At 33.0% G+C, this 21982-nt stretch overlaps 2 protein-coding genes across 3 annotated transcripts; one reads left to right on the forward strand and one right to left on the reverse strand.

Moving 5' to 3' along the window:
* Positions 1-8048: 8048 nt before the first annotated feature.
* Positions 8049-10298, forward strand: LOC124842368 (uncharacterized). The gene has a single exon (XM_088091654.1). The coding sequence runs from the start codon at positions 8797-8799 to the stop codon at positions 10087-10089; it is 1293 nt and encodes a 430-aa protein (XP_087947780.1). The 5' UTR covers positions 8049-8796; the 3' UTR covers positions 10090-10298.
* Positions 10299-10841: 543 nt separating this feature from the next.
* On the reverse strand, positions 10842-16279 carry LOC124842370 (tornado 1). Of its 2 annotated transcripts, XM_047318837.2 has the most exons (4): positions 15470-15608; positions 14233-15263; positions 12717-13957; positions 10842-12399 (listed from the first exon to the last, which is right to left on the reverse strand). In XM_047318837.2, exons 2-4 carry the CDS (start codon positions 15197-15199, stop codon positions 11014-11016), a joined length of 3594 nt encoding a protein of 1197 aa, XP_047174793.1. In that variant the 5' UTR covers positions 15200-15263; positions 15470-15608; the 3' UTR covers positions 10842-11013. The 2 variants fall into 2 exon arrangements, with proteins under 2 accessions (XP_047174793.1, XP_047174792.1); XM_047318836.2 differs by having other exon boundaries at positions 14233-16279.
* Between the last annotated feature and the right edge of the window lie 5703 nt (positions 16280-21982).

Raw genomic sequence — 21982 nt, forward strand, 5'->3', positions numbered from 1 at the left:
TTGTTTTCTCTCACTTCTCTCTACAATTTCTTACTCCTAAATCATTTGTTCGATGATTAGGAGGTGTCTAAGTGATCCTTGCGACAAGGGTTATCTTTCCAACCGATCAATTTGTTGAGTTGAGCAAGTAAGTTTCATTCCCTTTTTCTTAGTTTTTCTCTAAATTTGTGATCATGCAAAGAAGCTAATTTTGCAAGTAAGGAGAGTTTCTCTTTCTTGGTTCTTAGCTCAATTTAGATTCTAAGGTTTGTTTCCTATCATCAATCGATGATTTATAGGTTTTTCTAGAGTTTCCTTGCAAGGGAAGCAATTGTCGGGGTTTTATAGAGTTGTGCACGTTTTATTGAGGTAAAGGAAGTTAGAGGTTGTTTTAATTGATAATTAATTGTGTATGTTGATGAGTACAAGAATATTGAGTTGTTTGAACTGAAATTCTGTTTTAGGATAGATGTATCATATTCAATTTGACTGCTTTTGGAGTATGAAATTATGAACTGTGATTATGAACAGTATAGAATAATGTTTGATTTGTTATTGAATGTGTAAAATGTTAGAAATATGTGATATGATTAGTTGGTTATGAGTAGGTATAGTTTATCCTTGTTTAAGAGCTAGTTTTGAGGAAGTGGAATAGTAAAAACTTGAACTAGGAGTTAGGTGATCAAATGGTCAGTTGGGATAGTCTTGGTAAGTCATTTAGGACTTGTTAGAGTCCCTAAGTTTCTTGAAATTGTACCAAAAGTGGTAGAATTCAATTTGAGTCCATAAGTTGAGGTTTAGTAGATTTTGAAGTTTAATTTGGTTAGTAAACATTTTAAAATGAGTTTAGAATGGTTTAAACACAGTTGTTCAAGCTTAATTGATTATATAACACGATCTAGGAGGATTAAAAGTTGGGAAAAATATTTCAATTTGGTCAAGTTGGGTGTAAGTTGCAAATTCTGTAGTTCAGTGCTAAAGAATTATGTAGACTCGCTGAACGACTCAATTAGCGAGTGGTTGAAAGGTCTGGACCACTATCTATGGATTCGCCTAGCGAGTTGGGTCGTTGGGTGAGAGGGTTTAGGGTCTAGATCATTATCTCTAGTCTCGCCTAGCGAGTTGGGTCGCTAAGCGAGAAGGTTTAGGGTCTGGACCATTGTCTCTGGTCTCGCCTAGCGAGTTCGGTCGCTAAGCGAGATGGTTGAGGGTCTAGACCACTGTCTCTGGTCTCGCCTAGCGAGTTGGGTCGCTGAGCGAGAGGATTGAAGGTCTTGACCACTGTCTCTGGTCTCGCCTAGCGAGTTGGGTCACTGAGCGAGAGGGTTGAGGATCTGGACCACTGTCTCTAGTTTCGCCTAGCGAGTTGGGTCATTGGGCGAGTGGTTAAAGGGTCTGGACCATTGTTTCTGGTCTCGCCTGGCGAGTAGGGTCACTGAGCGAGAGCTTAAGGGGTATGTCACATTGTATATGTATTCGCACAACGAGCAGGGTCGCTGAGTGAAAGGACTCTCTGGTTGCTCAGTGAGGAGGGTTTTATTCTTTACATTCTTATTTCCTTATGGCTTGAAGTTACGTTTTGATTCATGGTGTATGATGTGTAAATGTTTATGAGATGTTGTGATTATAAATGTTATGTATTGTGATTCAAAAGGGAAAGTATATGGCTTCAATCATGGTTTCAAAATGGTGTGGAAGAGAATTTCAAGGAGGAATTTCTCAGTGGTGATTTCAAGTATTATAAGTATGAATATGGGAAGCTCAGTCTTGGAGTTCATTCTGACATTCTAATGGTCACCTATTCTCAAGTAGAGAAGGGTGAGGCATGTCGTGAGAATAGCAGGAGGCCTTAGTTTAGGGGCTTTACCTTGGCCTAAGACGAGTGATAACAGATTAACCTTGTGTGGTAGCTTGGGGTGGGCCAGCTGTTTCACCACAAGAAGTGTACAAACTGTCATAGCTACATATTCATACTAATCCGGATGGTCAAGTAAAAATGTTTGTCATGCATAACAAGTGGATGTTTGGTTTAAATATGTTATGTGTTGTTGTGTGAATGTTACCATTATGTTAATATATATATAATATATATATATATATATATCATAAATTGTTGTAATCTAATTTACCCTTCTTTTTTTGTTTGTGATTGTGTTTTGAATGTGGTTGTATTCTTTTCTTTGCAATCCTGTGGGTGTGAGCAGAGGGAGATGAGGTTTCTATGGAGCAGACGCTCGATGGAGGAGACCCTGTGGTGTAGATTTTTTTATACTAGACTTGTGATTTGTTTTGTTAAATCGGTTGTATATAAAGTTTAAATTCTATAGTTATTTTTGAATAACTTATACTTTATACTTTAGCTAATAATTGTTCTATCATATTATATCATATATATCTATGATGACTCTTTTGTATAATACTTTACTATATTTTTGCGATGTTATAATATTTACCTTTTATTCCATTGCAGTTACTATGTTATTACTTAGAGTGGAGCTTCAATTTTGTTTTCTTTTAGCAAGTAAAAATCGTAGAAGAATGACTTTTTCCTAATATTTTATAATTATTAAATATATTTTTACTTCATTACTTATTTTTGTTGAAAATTCTGAGTAAAAATACGTCCAAATATATATATATATATATATATATATATATATATATATATATATATATATATATATATATATATATATATATATATATATATATATATATTAAATACTTTAAAGTTAAAGTATACAAAATAGATGTAACTATCATGTTAAAAATCATATTTATCAAACTAAATTATATTAGATTTATTTTTTAATTATTTTAACATTAATAATAGTTTAATTTATCTACATATGTATGATTTTTTTTACCATAAATATTTTTTTTAACTTTGAGTATTTAACCCATTTGCTTATTTTTAGGTTAATATAATTACTATTTTTGGCATTGTGATCCTTATTGATTTTATTTATTGTTATAAATTAGACATTTCATGGTTAAGAATATTTGATTTTTTTTTCCATTATTTAAATTTCAGTTCGGATAAAAAATTCATAATTTATAATATTAATTTATATTAAATTTTAAATATTTTTATTTCAAATTAATTTTTTTAATATTTTATTTAGATAAGTTAATTCAAATTTATTAAGTTTTAGTTTTCTTATTTTAATTCTAATGTAAAATTTATTTAAATGTTAAAATATTTAATAATTAAAAAGATAAGGGATGATATTTGTGAATAATGTTATTTTTTTTAACATATAGACGATGACATTTTTTAGAATTGATAGTGATTTAAAAATAATGAAACTCAATTATTTTAATATTAAAAGAAATTAATATAAATAGTTTTTAATAAAAAAGTTTTATCATTTTAAAACACATAATCTCTTTAGAAACTACTTATTTTAGAGTACTCTGACTTTTCCTTCTAGCTCCTTGTTCATCTCATTGAAGATCTAAGATCATAGGAGTGATCTTCACGATGAAGTCTTCAATTAAAATCGATCGGTTTCTTCAATCGTGTAAGTTGAGTTTTATGTCTTTCTCTGATGTCTAATTTGTTTCATCTTGCATGTGAGCTTTTTATGCTTGTATGTGCTTTTTGAATCGTCAATATAAGTCCTTATTGATTAGTGATCATAACGGTATGACACGATCATTTATGTGATATTTCGATATGTAGATAAAGCATCCTGTGAAACTAGATGTGTTTTGGTTGTCTAAATTTGTTTGAGGTATTTTCTTAAGGAGAAGAAGCTAATTATGTTATTTTCTTGTTCGAATTATGAAATGGAATACATATTGCATGTTTAATGTGGTTGAAGATTTGAGTTGAGGGATAAATGTTCATGCTGAAATTAGTTATTTTATTTTTAATGGTGAAAATAAGTGAGAAATTTGTACTGTGGAGACAAATTGAGATTTTATTTGATATCTTGGTATTTTGGTGTTTCATCATTTTATACTATGAATATGTCTTTAAAAGTGATGTGTGAATTTTGGTCATGTGGAACTATAACTTTAAGTGTTGTTGATGTAATTATGGTGTTTGTTGATCAAGTGTGGATTGATGGTATTGAGTTGATAGGGGTTGAATGAGAAATATTGGTTGTTGAAATTGGTTAGTTTGATATCATTTAGAAAGCATTTTGGAATGAGTTTGAGTTGAGAAAAGTGAAGGATACCAAATTGAGTAGTTGAACGAGTTAAAATCTCACTTTTTCATGAAACATCTGATGTGGTGCTGAGCGATGGAAATGCTAGCTTAAAAAAATCCAAAGTTAGTGGTAAATTTCGTAACAGGATGTTGAGTGGTGGTTTTTGTTATTGAACGACTCAAGTTTGTGAGCTCCAATGGTCCTAAAGTTGAGTGTTGGTTTTAACCTATAAGTGCTTTCAAGTTAGAGAGCTCCATGGGTTGTCAGTGTTGAGCTTCAGCTTGTGCCACTAAGCACTCCTTAAATAGTGAGCCTTTGCATGCTAAGCATGCCCTGGTACAACTAAGTGTTAGTCTGTATTGTGTTATGCTTTGATGTTTTTCATCATCTATGGTTATGTGATCTTTTGATTTATGCTTTTCACGTGATTATTGGTGCGGTTCAAACCCATTGACAATGACTCTCTAAAGCATTAGAATCCACCACAAGTGTCAAAATCACTGAGAATCATACATCAATGTCTATATCGGGATCATTGAGTCTAAAGATGTCTCTATGTGAATGATTATATTATATTTTCTGGTGTGGAGTGTGTTTGAATTATTGAATTGGCTTTTTTATTGATTATATATATATATATATATATATATATATATATATATATATATATATATATATATATTACTTTTGTGCTGCAAATTTGATTATCCTTTTCGTGTGTTATTTTCTCTTTTTTTATGGTTGTATTTTTCTTTTGCAATGATCATCTTATCGGTGTAAGCAAATGATGCAAGTATAAAGACACCTCTAAAAGATTGAGTCAAAAGTTAGAGTTCTAAGATGTTTTGAGAGAAAATGTGGTTAGTTTTGGTATAAGGTTTTTGTTGGTTTAGTGTAGTTATATAAATTTCATATTTCTATAGTTCTATTTCTTGGAAGCCGAGAAAATATATATGAGCAGAGTTCTTTATGCTTCTGCGGTTGGTAGTTTGATGTATGCAATGGTATGTACAAGGCTTGATATTTCATATGTTGTTAGTACAATTAGTAGATTTCTATCAAATCCAAGTAAAGAGCATTGAAATGTTGTGAATTGGGTTTTGAGGTATCTTTGTGGTACTGGTGGTTTGAGGCTTTGTTTTGAAGGTGATAAGCCTACTTTGATGGGATACTTAGATTCAAATATGGTTGGAGACCTTGATTCCATAAAGTTCACTTCAAGTTATTTAGTTTAGTTTGTAGGGGAAGTTGTGGTTTGGCAAACAAAGTTGCAAAAGTGTGTAGTGTTGTCTACTACTGAGGCATAATTCATTGCACTTATCGAAGCTTGTAAGGATTTTTTATGGGTGAAGAAATTCTTGCAGGAGCTTGGTTTTGTGCAAAGCAAATACTTGTTGTATTGTGATAGTCAAAGTACTATCCATCTTGGTAAGAATCCAACTTTTTTATCCTAAATCCAAACATATTGATGTGGATATATGGTGTTTTGGATACTAAGTTGTTGTAGTTAGCTAAAGTTCATACAGATGATAATGATGTTGATATGATGACCAAAGCATTGCCAAGAAGAAAGTTTGAAGCTTATTGTGAGATTGTCGGTTTGACGGATATCTCCACACAGTGGTGAAGTGGGGTTTTGTTGGGTTTGGGCTCCCTTTCTATGTGGAGAATAGACTCAAATAATGTAAACCATTATGTCTTGCTTTATTTTAGTGGAGAGATGTCAGATTAGTAAGGAGTTGAAGAGTCATTTGAAGAGAGAGAAAAACCAAGTGAGAGAGAAAAGAAGAGAAAAAGTCTTTCCTGCATAACACAAAGTCTACACTGGTGTTTTCGTCATTGTGATATCGTTCATCGTTAGATCAGACTGATTTTTGGATCGTGGGTTCCAGACGTTTGGTTCTTCATTTTGACTGTTCGGATCGTCAATTGGATATCTAATTTAGGAGAAAACAACAACGTATTAGCAACTCTATTTTGGAGAATTTTCATCTTCTTTGTTTTTATTTGTAAACACTTATGCTTAGTTAGTTTGACTGATTGAAAACATCATTTGATAAAATCCTTTTGTACCATATTATTAATCATAATAAATTTTTCTTTGGTCTAGACGACTTGTAATTTTTATCCTTGTATTGAGGAATTTTTCACGTTAATTTTTTAATGTCTTTTTGTGCTTTAGATTTTGTTTTTGCTCGATTTATCTATTTCTCTTCACATATTGTCATAAGAAGAGAAATTAAATTTTACTGCACTATTATTTTTTTTATGTTGTTATAACTTTGGACCCATTTTTCCACAAATTTATTTACATAAAAATTATAATAATATAAAAGAAATCAAAATAATGCATTAAAGCATTACTACATAAAATTATATTTGACATGCTTATTTACACGGATGATCTTGCCGCATGGATAATTTTTCTAAAATCTATCTATTTTTTATAATCCTATGAAAAATATTACGCTTCTTTAGTAAAGTTATTAAATACACAGTTTAATTTGTAGGTGATTGGCCTTCACTTAACTTTACTGTTAAAAAGATAAAAAGAAATTGAATGAACACTAATTAACAATACTTAGATTAAAGTTGTGTTTCTTATTAATGTGGCTAGTGACCCTTCGTTTCAATGTAACTCAAATATTGTTTACATATATTTCATATTAGAGAACACGTATGTGCATGATATAATAATAGTAATGAACGATTTTATCAGTGATAAGTCTAATAAATATGTATGTAAACTTGTTTTTATTTGGTTAATGGCGGCCAAAGGTAAAGAAAAAAAAAATATGAAATAGAAATTATATACAAAAAAAGAAAAAAAATTATACACATAATATTTCATACAACAATTTATACACATATATATTTTTTATAAAAGAATGTATCTTTCCTGTGTTGGTAATCACTTCAAAATTTAAGGGTTTTCATGGAAGAAAACCAGAAACATATGGTGTTGGAAGGATTTGAAAAATGGAGTGGGTCCTTATTCCTTGAATGGTAGAATAGAATAGACGAGAGAATTAGTAGAAAGTTGGAATATATATTTATGATAAATAAATAAATAAATAAATAAATAATAGGTGTTGTTGTTCATTGATGTGTATGGAAAGAATAGTAACATGATATGCACTAAAAGCATAGGGTGATGTCCCACTTGCAGAAACCCACTCAAACCCTTTCTCATTGGTCTCTCTGCTCATCATGGGGCCATCGCGTGGGTCGGTGTGTCCCATACTCCATCCCTTTCTACATATATTTTACTACTATTATTATTATTATCTTTATTAAATGCAGATGAGAAATGTTATATGCTCTATGTATCTATAAAAAAGTGTAACTGAAATTCTGTAAAAAATAAAATCTAACTTAATCAGTTTAATTATGAGTGAATTGTTAAAATTTTTTAGAATCTGCAAACAATTCCATGGATTACATTAATAGCTTAGAATAACCCCGTTATTGTGTAGGCGAAGCTTGTAACTAAGCATTGTAGTTTCGTTGATTTTACAGAACTAAACATCATAGTTGTAAACTAAAAACATGCGGATATTTTATACTAAAAAAAAATGCAATTTTGTCTATGCGCGTCAGTGGTGTGCCATATGTGCCATATATACTCTTCCACATACACACTATTCGGCGACCATGTTCCCTACACGGATCCATACACTCCCACGGGCTCCCGAAACACATTTGTCATTCTTACAAGCAGTCACCAACATCACTTTCCTTTCTACAACACATCAAAGTTCACAGCTTTTTTGTTCTTTCTAAATCACCACCTCGATTCACGAACTGGGTCATCCTTTGATTGTGGATTGAAATTCATTTGGAGCCACACCCCTAAATTTCTCTTACTTTGACTTTCCACCCAAGACAGGTAAAATATAAAAGCTCATCATCTTCTGTATCTGCGTCCGTCTTTCTTTATTTATTTATGCACTTTCCATCCCTCTCTCTCTCTGAATTGTAGTTTGTTTTTTAGTGCTGTTGTGTGATTTGAAGGATAATTTTTAAAGGGGTGGTTTTAGAATTCTGTGACTGACGTGTCCTGGGTCACCGTGCCCTCCCTCGGATTCCGCTGGTAGTGTTTGTGTGCAGGAAAACAGTAAAGTTGGTTGCTTTATTGGAATACGATGAAACTTGGCGCTGCCCCTTATTCCTCTTGTTAGTTTTTAAGCTTGGCCTATTCTGGGTATGTGAGTACTTCACCGGAAAGTTTCAATTTTGGGGGCTTCCGCTTCTGGTTTAGTTAATTCCCAGTTGCCTTTTGAGTGAACTCAAGTTGTCAAGCCCAGGCTTCCTACTTCTCTCTCACGTTTTGGGGTAGAGTGTTGCCTTTATTTTGTTCTTTTATTCCTTCCTATGTTGGTTTACGTGCAGTGAAGTTTGTTTCTATTTTTGGATCTGCTTCTGCCTAGGCTTTCGGGGTTGTTTGTCCGTGTTTGTGTTTTGCTGAGCTAGTTTCTGGATTAGAGAGTTGTGTTCTTCTGCTGGTACTAGGTTGTTTAGCACAAGTTTCTTGCTGGGGGATTTAACTTCTAAGTGTCATTTGTGTTTTCTTTCTTGGTTTGCTTGGACTTGGGGTGAATTGACTTTCTTGTAGCTTTGTTGTCTGCCAGGGTCCTGGTTACTTTGATATATCATCATGGATTCCCCACAATCTGTTGTATCACCCTTCAGAAGCTCAGTTTTGGGTGAGGGTGAGAAGCACAAGTCTGAAGTTTTCTCGGGAAACTCTAGTCCCTTGTCCAAGGACATTGAAGTGAATGGGAAGGAAGTTATCATGTCAAATGTAGAGGAATGTCTTGGAGTTCTTGATGTTTACATACATCAGGCCAGGGACATTCAGAACATTTGCATATACCACAAGCAAGATGTTTACGCTAGGATATGCCTGACCAGTAATCCGGAGAACACTGTGTCTACCAAAACCATCAATGGAGGAGGAAGGAACCCTGTGTTTAATGAGAATCTTCAAGTCAAGATTAAAACTGTTGATGCTTCTCTCAAGTGTGAGATATGGATGCTTAGCAGGGTGAAGAATTATCTCGAAGACCAGCTGCTTGGTTTTGCCTTGGTGCCTTTGTCTGAAGTTCTAGTCCAGAATGGGAAACTGGAGAAAGAGTTCTCTCTTTCTTCAACTGATCTATTCCATTCTCCTTCAGGTTTTGTTCAGTTGACACTGTCTTACAATGGTGCTTCACCTGATGTTATGGCAATTTCTGCAATGCCAAGCAAGGTGGCCACAGATGCCCCTGTGAAGGATTCGGAAACATCCGAATCACTGGCCCGGGAATTAGACAAAATTGAGTTCCCGGATCCGAAGATTGTGAATGAAGACCGCTTGATGGTTTCAGAATACTTTGGCATTCCATGTGAGGAGACTAGGTGCTCTGATAGCCTGGCTACTTCTGATGCCGAAAATCGCAGTTGCGAAGCGGGTGTTCGCCTTGTGGAAAGTTTCTCAGCATGCAGTGGTGAATCTTTTCAGCCACCTAAGGTTGATTCCCCACCCAGCAGTGTGTCAACAAATGGGGTTTCTTCCCCTTCTGTGCCTGCAAGCTCAGAATCATCTGATGCTGCTGCTTCGAAGTCTCCTATTCAGGAGCAGGCTTCAGGCACCAAAGAGGGAAAAAATGTGGATGTGAAAGATGGTGACAGTGATTCCTCAAGTGGGGTTCCTAGTGACTCATTCCCTAAGCCTGTTGTGACTGTGAACATTGAGCCTGAGCCTGAGCCTAAGGTGGTGCAGCAGGATATAGTGGACATGTACATGAAAAGCATGCAGCAATTTACTGAGTCACTTGCAAAAATGAAGCTCCCTATGGACTTCGAAAGTGAACCAACTAGTTCAGGAAATTCAACCACTGAGCAAAAGCTACAGCCATCAAAGAGCAACAATTCCCGTGTGTTTTATGGTAGCAGAGCTTTCTTCTGATCTTTTGCTTTCCTTGTTCAAGGGAATTCGCCCAGTCACTGTAGATTTTAGAAGAAAACTGATGTTAGTAGTGAAGTGAAATAATGTACTATTCTGTGTGGTTTCCCCTTCTGTATTTCGTCACATGTTGGTTGTAGGTTACAGGGAATATAACTTTGTACTCTCACAAGCTTGTTGCTATCTTAACTGCTACATGAACTTTTATGTTACCTTCTTCCTTTGTCATCGTTCTTTTGTTTTGAATGTCAATAATTGTGAAATCGGATTTCATCTCACCACACATTAATCATGTGTATAATCAGTAAGCAATAGTAATAATGTGGTCCCACTGTCACATGGTGAAAAAGCAAAGTGTAGATGAAGCAAAATCTACAAGACTTTCCTCTCTTCCATTTCGCATGAAAAAGCTCATATATGCAGCATCTTGGATCTTTATCTTTTTTACCCGTATTTCCCTGTCCTAGTTCAAAAACTTCTGTTGAACAGTCATGTTTATTCATTCAAGCACTCTATTGTGTACAAGTATTTTAAATTGTCTAAAAAAATTGCTTCTTTGTTCGTTCCTACAAACTCTAATAGTTATTTTTATTTACGATTACAATGCATAAAAATCTTCAGTGAAAACTACACTCTTGCAATGGTGGTAATTCGAACTTTGCGTTGAGAAAATGTAGTTGGAAGAAAAAAAAAATCTACTAAAGATGGCCAGATAGGTTCATACTCAGTATGAATAACATGTTACTTACGAAACATATTAAAATTTACATGTTCGACACATGTGCCCTTTAAATGTATTGTAGAACATCATTACATTACATGCCATATTTATAATGGAAATATAAACACACAAAAACAATGAAGAGAAGAAACTTGGAAACTAAGGTTCTTATTTCCTAGTGTTGTTACATAAGGATTTCAACTGTTTCAAATTGGTACTTCAATTATCTCTGCAGATCTTGCATATATGTGCCTCCTGCATATCCATGCAATTTGACCGTTGTCCCTGTACCTGACTCGCCACAGTCCAAACTTTTCTGCAATATCCTTCCCTGAGGAACACTTTCTCTCCCTTAAGAAATCAACCACCCATTGCTGTGCTGCTCTTAAGTCTTGTTGAATGTCCCTTGAACCTTCCATGGACCTGTTTCTACGACCCATAGCGGCAGCACCTAAAACGCCTGCTGCACTTGCCCCAGCTGCACCACAGAGAACTGAAGAGCCAGCCAAGTGAGCCACCTCCTTACTCAAGTCAGGTATCATTTGCCCCATTCCAGCTGCAAGATGAGCTCCTATTTTAAGAGCTAAAGTTACCAATGTCATGAACTTCTTCATGTATGGAGCCAAAGACTTCACAGCAGCATTATCAACTTGCATGATTTCACACCCCATCTGATCTTCAACAACATGCATTTGTCCCCGGAACTCGCATAACATGTGAAGCCGGAGAGCATTCATGCCAGAAAGCATGGTGGTGACCAGTCTTCTTGTGTAGTTTTCTGTCCTTACAAAATATATCATGTTGGGGACTTTCCTCTCCTCAACCTGCACATTAAAGGTTGCAAGGTGGTTCACTTTGCGGTGAAGTTCAAGGAGAAGTCTATGTTCATAATATCTAAGCCCCTGGATTTCCTGTTTCAAGTCTCTGATTTCTTGCTCAATAATCTTGAGTCTATGCAAAACTTCTTCAACCCCTTTTGCAATGCCACCAAAAGTTGGTTCAACCCTTGCAGCTTCATCTCTTAAGGTTATAGATTGACCTTGCCCTTCAGGGTTATTTTCAGGTGGAACTTGCAGCTCTTGTGCAAGATTGTAAAGGTCATTATACCTTCTATGAAGAACTTCCCGGAAGTCATCATCAGATAAAAGGTCTCGTGCAAAATCAAATCCGTCTTGGAGGATAGGCTTACCAGAGTCTAGGACTGGACTCCATGTGTGTTGATAATCATACATGCTTTCTGCTGGAAGTGAAAGTAGTGCTTGTTTCAGCTGCTGCAGAGGAGCAAATTGAGTTTTTCTGTATCTAGGAGGTGTCAGTTTTCTCACACATTCAGGTCTTAAGACATTCTCAGTCAAGGTGATCCCTTGGCAAACACTTTGGATTGCGGGGATCACAATTTGATGAATGACTCTTAAAGTTTCTGTCAGGTTTTTGGTGGAGCATGCAAGGACATCAATATAGTAACCCAACTCTCCTCCAAGTTCTACTCTTATGTAGATTCCGTTAATGCTGATTGAAATAAGGTACTTCTCAAGACTGTAAGTTGCACCATGCTGATCCTTAACAGCCTTTATTCTGTTGTGAAGGTGCACCTGCAACACCAAAGCAGAGAAATAAAATAAAATCCAAAATCCTAGATATTGTAGCTTTAGAGATTTAGGAGTGAAGATTAAAAAAAATAAGCAGTTTGAAGTCACAGTAAATAGTTTGCATATAACTACGTTTTTCCAAACTACTTTTTATACGCTTTTGCATTCTATGAACCCATTCGAGTGAGATCATCCACCATCAGAAAGTAATCAACACTATATATATTAAGTGAATGAAATAGTTTCAGGAAAACGAAGTTGCAAGAAACAATTGGAAACAGTTTAACTTAGGAAAAGAGGTGTGGTAGAGCAATTCTTGCCTGCAAACGAGGGAAGAAACCTGGAGTTAGAAACATGTGGCTTGAATCATCACACTCAAGATGACGTCCTGTGTAAATGCAGTCTGGCATGCTTAGCTGCCACCTCTGAGGCTTTCCTCTGCCTTCTTCAAGAATGGAAGGAATCAATAGCAGGGAATTTGGATCTGATGGATCTTCCTCGTAACAAAGTTCAAGTTTTAGCATCATCCTTACAAGGTCACTAGCGTCTAAATTCTCAAAAACCTTTGAACCCATACCAGGAATAGGGCTCTGCAAACTTCCTCTTAAGATTTTTTCTAATTCCTTCCTGCTAATAAATCCATTGTTTTCAGAGTGTTGCTTCTTAACATTCAACTTTATGAGCTGACCAAGGACTTCGCCACAGAACCACTCAAAATCTAAGATTAGAAAATCCAACTCATCAAAATAAATCACCTCACCAATGTGATGAAGACAGGTAGCAATAGCTCTTCTCTTCATCTCTACCTTCTCTTTGTTGTCATGTCTTGATCGAATTCTCAAAAGTGGAACTTTCACTTGGCATAGCTCACCAAATTCCTTCCACTTCATGGCTGGCTTGTTGTAGTTCTCAGATCTCCAGTCTGATAAAATCTGTATCAGATCATTGCAAAGTTGATAGACCCGTGGCACTCTTTGAAGAATTGTCTTGCTCGTCTTTCGGATATGATGAGTGAGTTTACTAACTGATGCTGATGATCTTGCATCAACTGTGAATACAGTTGGGTAAAAATCAACAAAGCCTTGAAACTTGTCTCTAAGTCTCTGAATTGACTCTACTGCGAGCTGAAAATTTTGTGATGGTTGATTGATTTTGTCAGAGTGTGTGAGAACAACAGCAACACTTGGAAGCATGCATTGTTGTATTGCTCTTTTAGAATTGGAAACTATGAACCTGAGCCAATACTGCAGGTCCTCTTCAATTTCTGTTGAGCTTTTTGGTTCTTTGTTACTTGGTTTCCTGAATAAACTTGATATGATGAGGAAAAATGATGCACTCCCATGCCCTGGGAACATAAGATCATGGAGAGATAAAAACTCGTGATGACCAGCAAGGTTCCATATTGAAATCCTTGTATCCTCATCCTTGAAAGTTTTTATCTTCATTCCTACTGATTTGACTGCCTGCTCCACTGGGTTCACTATTGTTCTGACTTGATCCAAGTAGGGAAGCGCCGAAGCAGAGAAATTTTGTGATATTGAATGACAAAGTGAGGTTTTGCCTGAAAAGTATGAATTTAAACTATCAACAATGCTTCAAGTTGACTCGTTATTAGCTTATGTTGATATGAAAAGAATGCATCTTAAATTGGTTGCATGGACTTATCTTTCTTAGATAGTTTTGAGATGGTGTGCCATGAAATTAGTCAATAGTTTTAACATCCATATATATGAAATGATTTTCACTTTTAATAACTTAAACTTTTAGTATTTAAAATTATACAGTTTTACTTTGCACTATAACTATTTAAAGATGAAAAGTTATACTAAACCTTACCTGCACATTCTTGGCCACAAAAGAAAACTCTGCAACTCTTGGGTTCTGTTAAAGGCATATCCTTGACAGAATCCATATCTGGTTCAGTCTTTTCATTCTGGCCTAACCTCTGATAAATTCGCTGAGTATTTCCAGAGTTTTGTAAAGGTGTTCTGGAGAGATCAATATCTTCAATCCAAGGATTTATCTGCAGTGTCTCCACAATTGTCTGCAGCAGTATCTCTCCCTCCACACGTTTGCATCCTTGAAGAGACAAGCATTTCAAGCTAGCATTCTTCTCCAAACTCTTGAAGATTTTAACAAAGTCATCTGATCTCAAACTCTCATCATCGTGAATTCCCAACTTCCGCACTGTTTCATTTGTTGTAAGAAACTGTATAACGGCAGCTAGCCCATCCCTTCCTATTCTTGTTCTTTCTCCTCCAAAAGTAATACATGTCAAAGTAATGTTGGCTTGCCTTTGAAGTGCTGAAAATCTACTCAAAGGGCATAATAGATGTTCCACGCCCATGCCACTGAACCAATTTCCACTCAGGTGTAAGGTTTGCAGAGTTTTGTTCTTGAAGAGGCCTGCTGCAATATACACAATGCCCTTGTCTTTAAGGTATGTTCTAGACAAATTTACCTCTTTGAGGGTCTGGTTTTGTTCCAAAACCAACCTAAATTCCTTGGCACACCGGGATTTTAGCCTTACTCCTGTCATGTCAAGGGACTTCACAGTGAAGTTCATGCCTAAAGAACAGGTAACTCTACAAGTCCCTGAGAGGTTAAGCTTGTAAATTCTAAGTGTGCCGTTCTCAGGTTCAAACTCAACTATCTTGGAACTCTTTTCTCTATTCTCCCCACTCCAAACATGAACTTCCATTCTTCTGTTCCTTGCCAAAACTGCAGATATAAGAGGTGTAGCTGTGATGGCATTTGAGTCAAAAATTGTCAACAGTTTAAGAGTTGAGTTAACTTCAATCATCTTCGAAAGCTCCTCAGCACCTCTTGATCCTATTGAGTCTTCCCATATCTGAAGCTCCTCCAAACTGTCATTCACCATAAGAGCAGAAGCAATCAGTCCAGCTCCAACAGACCCTATGCCTGATTCTGAAAGCATGATCTCTTTGATCACTTTATTTGCCTTCAGAATGTCAGAAAGGTCTGATAGGCTTTTTCCATTGAATCTGTTTCTTCTAAAATCCAAATGCTGTACATTTTGGTTATTCCCCAGCAAGGTGCCAAGATGTCTTACCTGTTGTGAGTCCCATTCAACTCTGTAGAACTCCAAGTTTCTCAAGGAGGAGTTGTGTCTCCCAGGTGCTGCAAGAGTAGTCAAGAGAGGGGAAAAGAATGGAAGGTTTTCCTTGGAAATGTTTATGCTTATGGAGTTGTCTGTTTCTTGATAACAACCTGAAGTTGGTTGAGAGAGGTAGAAGGAAATACTGTGCAGATTTAGGCCCTCTGATTTGATGGCTTGCTGAGCCCATTGTAGTTCTCTCAGGATCTGGTTTGTTGCCATCACTTCACAAACTCTTCAAAGTTGAACGAACCTGTGCCCTTACCAGAACATCTACAGTAATCTCAAATGCTTCTTTGGAAGACAATGTACATACATTTAACAATGAAGTTCTCCGAAGGAAAAATATACAAGAGCACAATGTTATAACACATTCTTTAGATCAAATACGATTTCAATAAATTTTAAACAATAAATAGTATGTCAGAGGAAAAAGTATTAGACAGTTTTGGACTATGATATGACCAATTTTTATATGGAAAATATTCAAGTTTTTTTTTTTTTGCTTCCTTTAGAAAATAATATGTAAGACTCTTTGTGCAAGAATGCTTGTATAAAACTGATTCTTAACTTGTCTTGAGGGCATTCCTTTAGCTAAAAATGTTCCCACTGGAATTAATTCTTCACGTAAGCTATTGCCTTTGCACCTTGGTGCATCACATCCCACTCAAGATTTCAACATTGCCAATGTGAAAAGCCTCTTTATGCATGTTTGTACAAAACCTGGTCATGTTAGCAAAGAAGTCACACCCTTGACATAATTTTTCATCCCAACATGAAGAAATGAGAACTTAACCTAAAAGACGAGAACTTTACCTAAAAGTTTTCTGTTGTTGAATTCTACCATGACTCTCTGCCTTGAGTGATGTAGGCCCACTTCATGATTTGTGGGGTATCTGCTTTTTGACCTTTTAGACAAAGTGAAAAATTTGATCTTTCTTTTTCTTCTTTTCTTGCGCATTCCCATTAGAATAAACATAGAATCCTATGAGGTTAGAGGGCAAGTTAAGCTCTTTTCAAGGGTCCTAACGGTGAAGAAATCCTGTGTTTATCTTTTTTACATCAAACTTGCTTTTGGATTATCCATGGGAGCTTTCATAAATGTAAACTAATCACTAATTCAAAGTTGGCAATCATGCAGTTAGAAAAAACAAACATACAAAAAAATGAACTATTTATCAACGGATATTGTGGAGCAATGTGCTTTGTGCGTGAGAAATTGTTTTTGTTGTTGTGGACCCCAAGAACGAATTCTTTATGTTACAGAAGTAAAGTTTTTATCAGAAATTTTGTGACTTTTGTCCTAAATACAAAAAATTAAATTAATAAAACATTTAAGTTGATGACAGTGAGAGTAGTGAGAATGAGTAGCATGAAGTCTTAGAAAAGGAGTGCACTGGTGGATCCTTATTCATTACCGTTGGATATATTTATATTTTATTTAAACGGCTGAGATGTTGAATGGAAACAAGTTGTTTCATTATACTAAAATTGCAATTTAATATATTCACGGTGAAAGCGATGCGGTGGACATTCATTGATTGAAGTGTTGTTTTCTCAAATCTAGTGTTTTTTTTATGGATTTTGCCACTAATAAAATTAGATACGAGACACTAACTTTTTTTACATTAATAATTTTTAGTTCATAAATTAATATTTAAATTAATTGCTATATTCTTTATTTTTTGTCTTTATAATAATTTTTGTTTAATAATAATAATTTTCTTATAGTGACATTTTTGTTTGTCATGATATTTTTTTAAAAGAAGACTCAATTTAATAAAAATTTTGTTTTAGAATACTTGAAAACCTTGAATATATTTTTAATTTTTAAACTTTGATATAAAATTGAAATTAGTTTATGTTTTAAGTTTTTTTATATTTTAATTTTTAAAATTTAAAGATAAATGAAATAATCTTTTTAATTTAATTAAAAACTATGCATATAATGTATTTTTTATATTTGAGGGGAAGCCCAATGGTTATTGGGAGCATGTTCATGATATTCACTGCCAACTATGAGGTTTAATTTGTCAATGCATTATAATCTTGATGTATGATTTTTTTCAGTATACTTCTTAAAATCAAACATCAACCAAATTAGATTACTAAATAATTTATGCTATATTGTATCATATACATCAGAATGGTTATTTTTAAATGATTATTTATATATAATATAATTATATTATTAATTTTTTTAATACTCTAAAATTAGTAACACTACTAATATCATTTTCTAAAATAATTTTAAATAAAACTGATAATTAAAATATTGGTGATAAAATTAATAAAAAATAAATAATAAATATTTTTTTTGGAATTTGAAAATTTTAAAATTTTAAAATATTATTTATTTCAAATATTTTTTACGGTTTTAAACATTCAATAAGTGTTAAATGACATATATTGTGGCGATTTTTAAATGTTATTATGTTTTTTCCTATTCTAGTAATAATACTAGTGGTTAAAATATTTGTTATAAAATGCTTTGGACATGTGTAATTCTGATAATTATTTTAATTGTTAGAAATTTTGTTAAAGTTTTTATTTGTGATGATTTTTAAGGTGATTTATTTGTAGACCTCTATAGTTCCAATCTTTATTTTTATAAGGTGTTGAAAAACCAAACAGCTCCTCTTCCAGCAGTTTTTCCTTTCTCGTCATTGTCATCTCCTTCTCACAAAAAAAAAAATATTTTTCATGTTACAATTTTTTTTATATGTGTATAAAAATTTGAGAGTATCAAATATATAAAATATATTAAAATTAAAAAAAACTTTTTTATATGTTTGAAAAACAATTGAGGAATTAAGGTTCCTTCAACATAAAAAAGCTCCATAATTTGACGAACTTAAAAGAAAAAAATCTTTCAAATTATATAATCTAAATCTTATTTTTTGTATAAAAAACTTTTTAGATTATATAATCCAAATTATTTTCTCAGATTATGCATTGTAGAAGATACTTACTGATTACACAATTAAAAGTTAAAAAAAAAATATTACATATTATACAATTCAAAAGTTACTTTTTAATTATGTGTTGTTCAATTTGAGAGCTTTTCTCGTTTATGCAAGAAAATGACTCCTGGTAAAAACTTTGTATTTATAAGAGTGCAGAAGAAATATAAAAATATGTGGTGCAGGAAGAAATGACTCATCTGTAACCTTTTATAGTGCTGTTGGTTCTTTGGTTTCTTCTTTTGCAACCCTCTAATTTATTGCGGTTCTATAGAATTCTAGGGTTGCTTTTTTCTGCACCTCCATAGTTTTGTCTTGTACCCCTATATATTTGAAAATTCCAATTTTAAGGAATTTTGTTTGTACTTTCTGAATGCACAGTTTAAAGTATAAAATTCGTACTTTAGAATGTTCAGTTTGAAATAAAAAATGTCTATTTTAGAATACAAAATAAAAAATATTTTTTAAATTATACAATTTAATATTTCTAATAAAAATAAGGTGAAAACTTAAAAAAAAGAAAACATGGAGGGACAAGTTGGTCATTTCATAAGTATATAGGATGAAATGTGCTGAGATCCAAGATGAAATTATGTTATTTTAGTTCTTTTAACTTGTTATTGTTGGTTTTGTTTTTATTGATATAAGTCAATTCACTTGAAATTACGGATATAGGTTTCTTTTTTAGAAAATTATGGACAAAAGAAATCATATTAAGTGGATACCACTTAGTTGTAACGAAATTGTCACCATATCCAATAACTTTTAAACAAATATCTTATAATTAAAAAAAAATATGATTCTATATATAAAAATTTTAAAAATATTTAAAAATTTTAAAAATCAATTAATCAAATTATTAAAAAATAGTTTAACAAATATTTGTATACCACAATTTTAGAAAATGTAAAAAAAAAGTTAAAAAAATTGAAATGAGAAAAAGAGAAGTCGTGCTATCTTACATGACTTTTATAAAAATAAAATAAGAAATGATAAGTCAGACGTTTTCCACTTTTGATTCAAAATATATTAAATGGGAAGTTGTATGTTATAAGCATGAGTTTAAATTAAGCACGTGTCTATTGGAGTGGTGTAAGCTTTGCACGACCTTAATTTAGTGTAATTAATTAAAATTGAATGTGATGATGACTTCTTCACAATGAAGTCATACGTACTTGGCATGACTTCTCTTTCTCAGTAACTTTTTTTATTTTTAAAAAACTCTTTTATAATTTTGAAAGCGGATTTACCCGTAGAAAAAAACCAAAAACTTGTTATTACTTTGGTATAAAAATATGGTTGGTAAGATTATATTGATGAAACTTTTCCTAAATCTTGATAAGGAGGAATTGGGAACATGGGAAGTAAATAAGCAAAATAATATTACTTGATCAATAATTTTATAACAACATTCAATTTCAAGTAGAATTAACTTGAAAAAATATAAAAAGAAAATATGTATTTATTTTTTCAGTTTCACAAAAAAATAAAAGAATATTATAGTTTCTCTTTTTTAACTATATTTAAAAGTGTTATTAAAAATACAAGGTGCGTAAAAGTATAAAAAAATAGTTGTAATGTTTATATATAAATATATGCTTTACTGTAAAGGTAAAAAAATTATTCTTTTTATTATAAGTTTAATCACCTTTTTTTCCTGTTAATAACTAGAAAATAGTTAAATATAGTAGTAGTCTTAAAAAGATAACACCTTATTATTTTATTATTAAAAATTAGTGTATAAATGAAATTTTTTATTTAATCCAATTTCATTTTACAAGAATTATTATTTTTCTAAAACTTTTTTTAAACCCATTATTTTATTTCTAGATTTATGACTTTATCTTTTTACGTGTTTGGAGATTGCAGTACACTATAAGATTTCTAACGTTAAGATATACAATTCTACCTGATCAGAATCTCAAACAAAGTAAATTCATCTTTAGCCTTTCTTTTTGGTCTTTTAAGAAATTTGTTGCATGTGGGAGTTTAGGGGATTGCAACATATGTTAAAGGGCTCAAATTGAATCTTTGTTTAATTAGGATTGTAAAGGTGTGTTTTAGAGTTCTTTGTGTGTAGGTAGAGCAACCTGTGAGAAATAGAGCTCTAAGGAGCAACTATGAGATAAAGAGCTGTTTAACCAAGGTAAGAAAAGCTAATATTATTTTTCACTATTTGATTTATCTTCTCTTAATACTATGTGTGAAAATCTATGATTGGATGGTTAAATTGGTATATATGCAATTGTTGAATTGGTATGGTGAAATTAATGAATGATTTGTGTATAAATGATTGAACTGGTAATTTAAGTTCTAAATTAGGGTTAAATCTATGTGGTGGTATTTTTGGCTTCTAAGGAGTCATTTTAAATGTCTTGGCAATGTTCTTCACTTGAATAAAGGATGAGAACACTCCTTAGAACCAAAGATACCATTTGTTGTGTTGATTTGTGAGTTTATGTTATGTAGACTCGTTTAACAAGCTCATATGCCACTAGACGACTGCTAAACTTGATTCAGGTATAGAGGTAGGGGACGCTTTCTCAATGGGTGATCTAACCTCTTGTTGGGTGAGTTGTGTCTTCTTATTCCGAGTCATCTCAAAAAAATAGGGATTCTCGATTCATTAACTAATTGAGCTAAAATTTTGCCAGTTGGTCCTAGACAGAGGAATCTTCAATTAAACGATTGAGATATTTGATTTGAGGTATGTAGTTAGAAAAGTCAATCACTTACGATTGCTCTATTATTACATATCTCTTTTGTGAAGAACATTTCTAGTTGATGTGTTAACAAGTTGTTATGTCCTTATTTGTGGTATTGGTTTGATCTTGGAATAAAAGAATGCATATTCGGAATATGCTAATGTGATTTTATATATATATATATATATATATATATATATATATATATATATATATTATACATTAATGTATGAAGTTTATTTGAATATATTAAATATGGTTTAAATATGAAATACAAAGAATACATATGAGAATGAGGGTTTTATGGATATGTGATATGAATGAGGAGAAAATGATAAGGTGTATGATAAGAAATTATATTAAAGGATTTGTATATTCTAATTGTGTATATTGTAGTATTTTGGTATTTCAAGGAGGAATGCCATAATAGTTATGGTAGTGTTATGCATTGAGTAAGGGAATCCATTTTTGAAGTCATCATAGCTTCACTAGACCCACAAACTCATATAGAGAACACGGTCTAGGTAGTGAAGAGTGAAAAAGATTCTTATTAATGGTTCTAGGATTGAGGACCCCTTTTCTATTAAGTTATAAGTGAACTTACCCTATTGAGAGGGAAGATAAACCATATACAATTACTGGATTGTAACATTTTAGGATTTCATTTTACATGATATGTGTACCACTTCATGATATCCGATTCAATGTATAAATTTGGATATCGAGTATGTGATTACTTGAGAATAGTTAGTATATATGTAATATGTGAATTGATTTTTGTGTTTGAAGTATTATGATCT

Source organism: Vigna umbellata, chromosome 5 (assembly GCF_029865625.1).
Source record: "Vigna umbellata cultivar VRB3 chromosome 5, Vumbellata_1.0, whole genome shotgun sequence".
NCBI lineage: Eukaryota > Viridiplantae > Streptophyta > Magnoliopsida > Fabales > Fabaceae > Vigna > Vigna umbellata.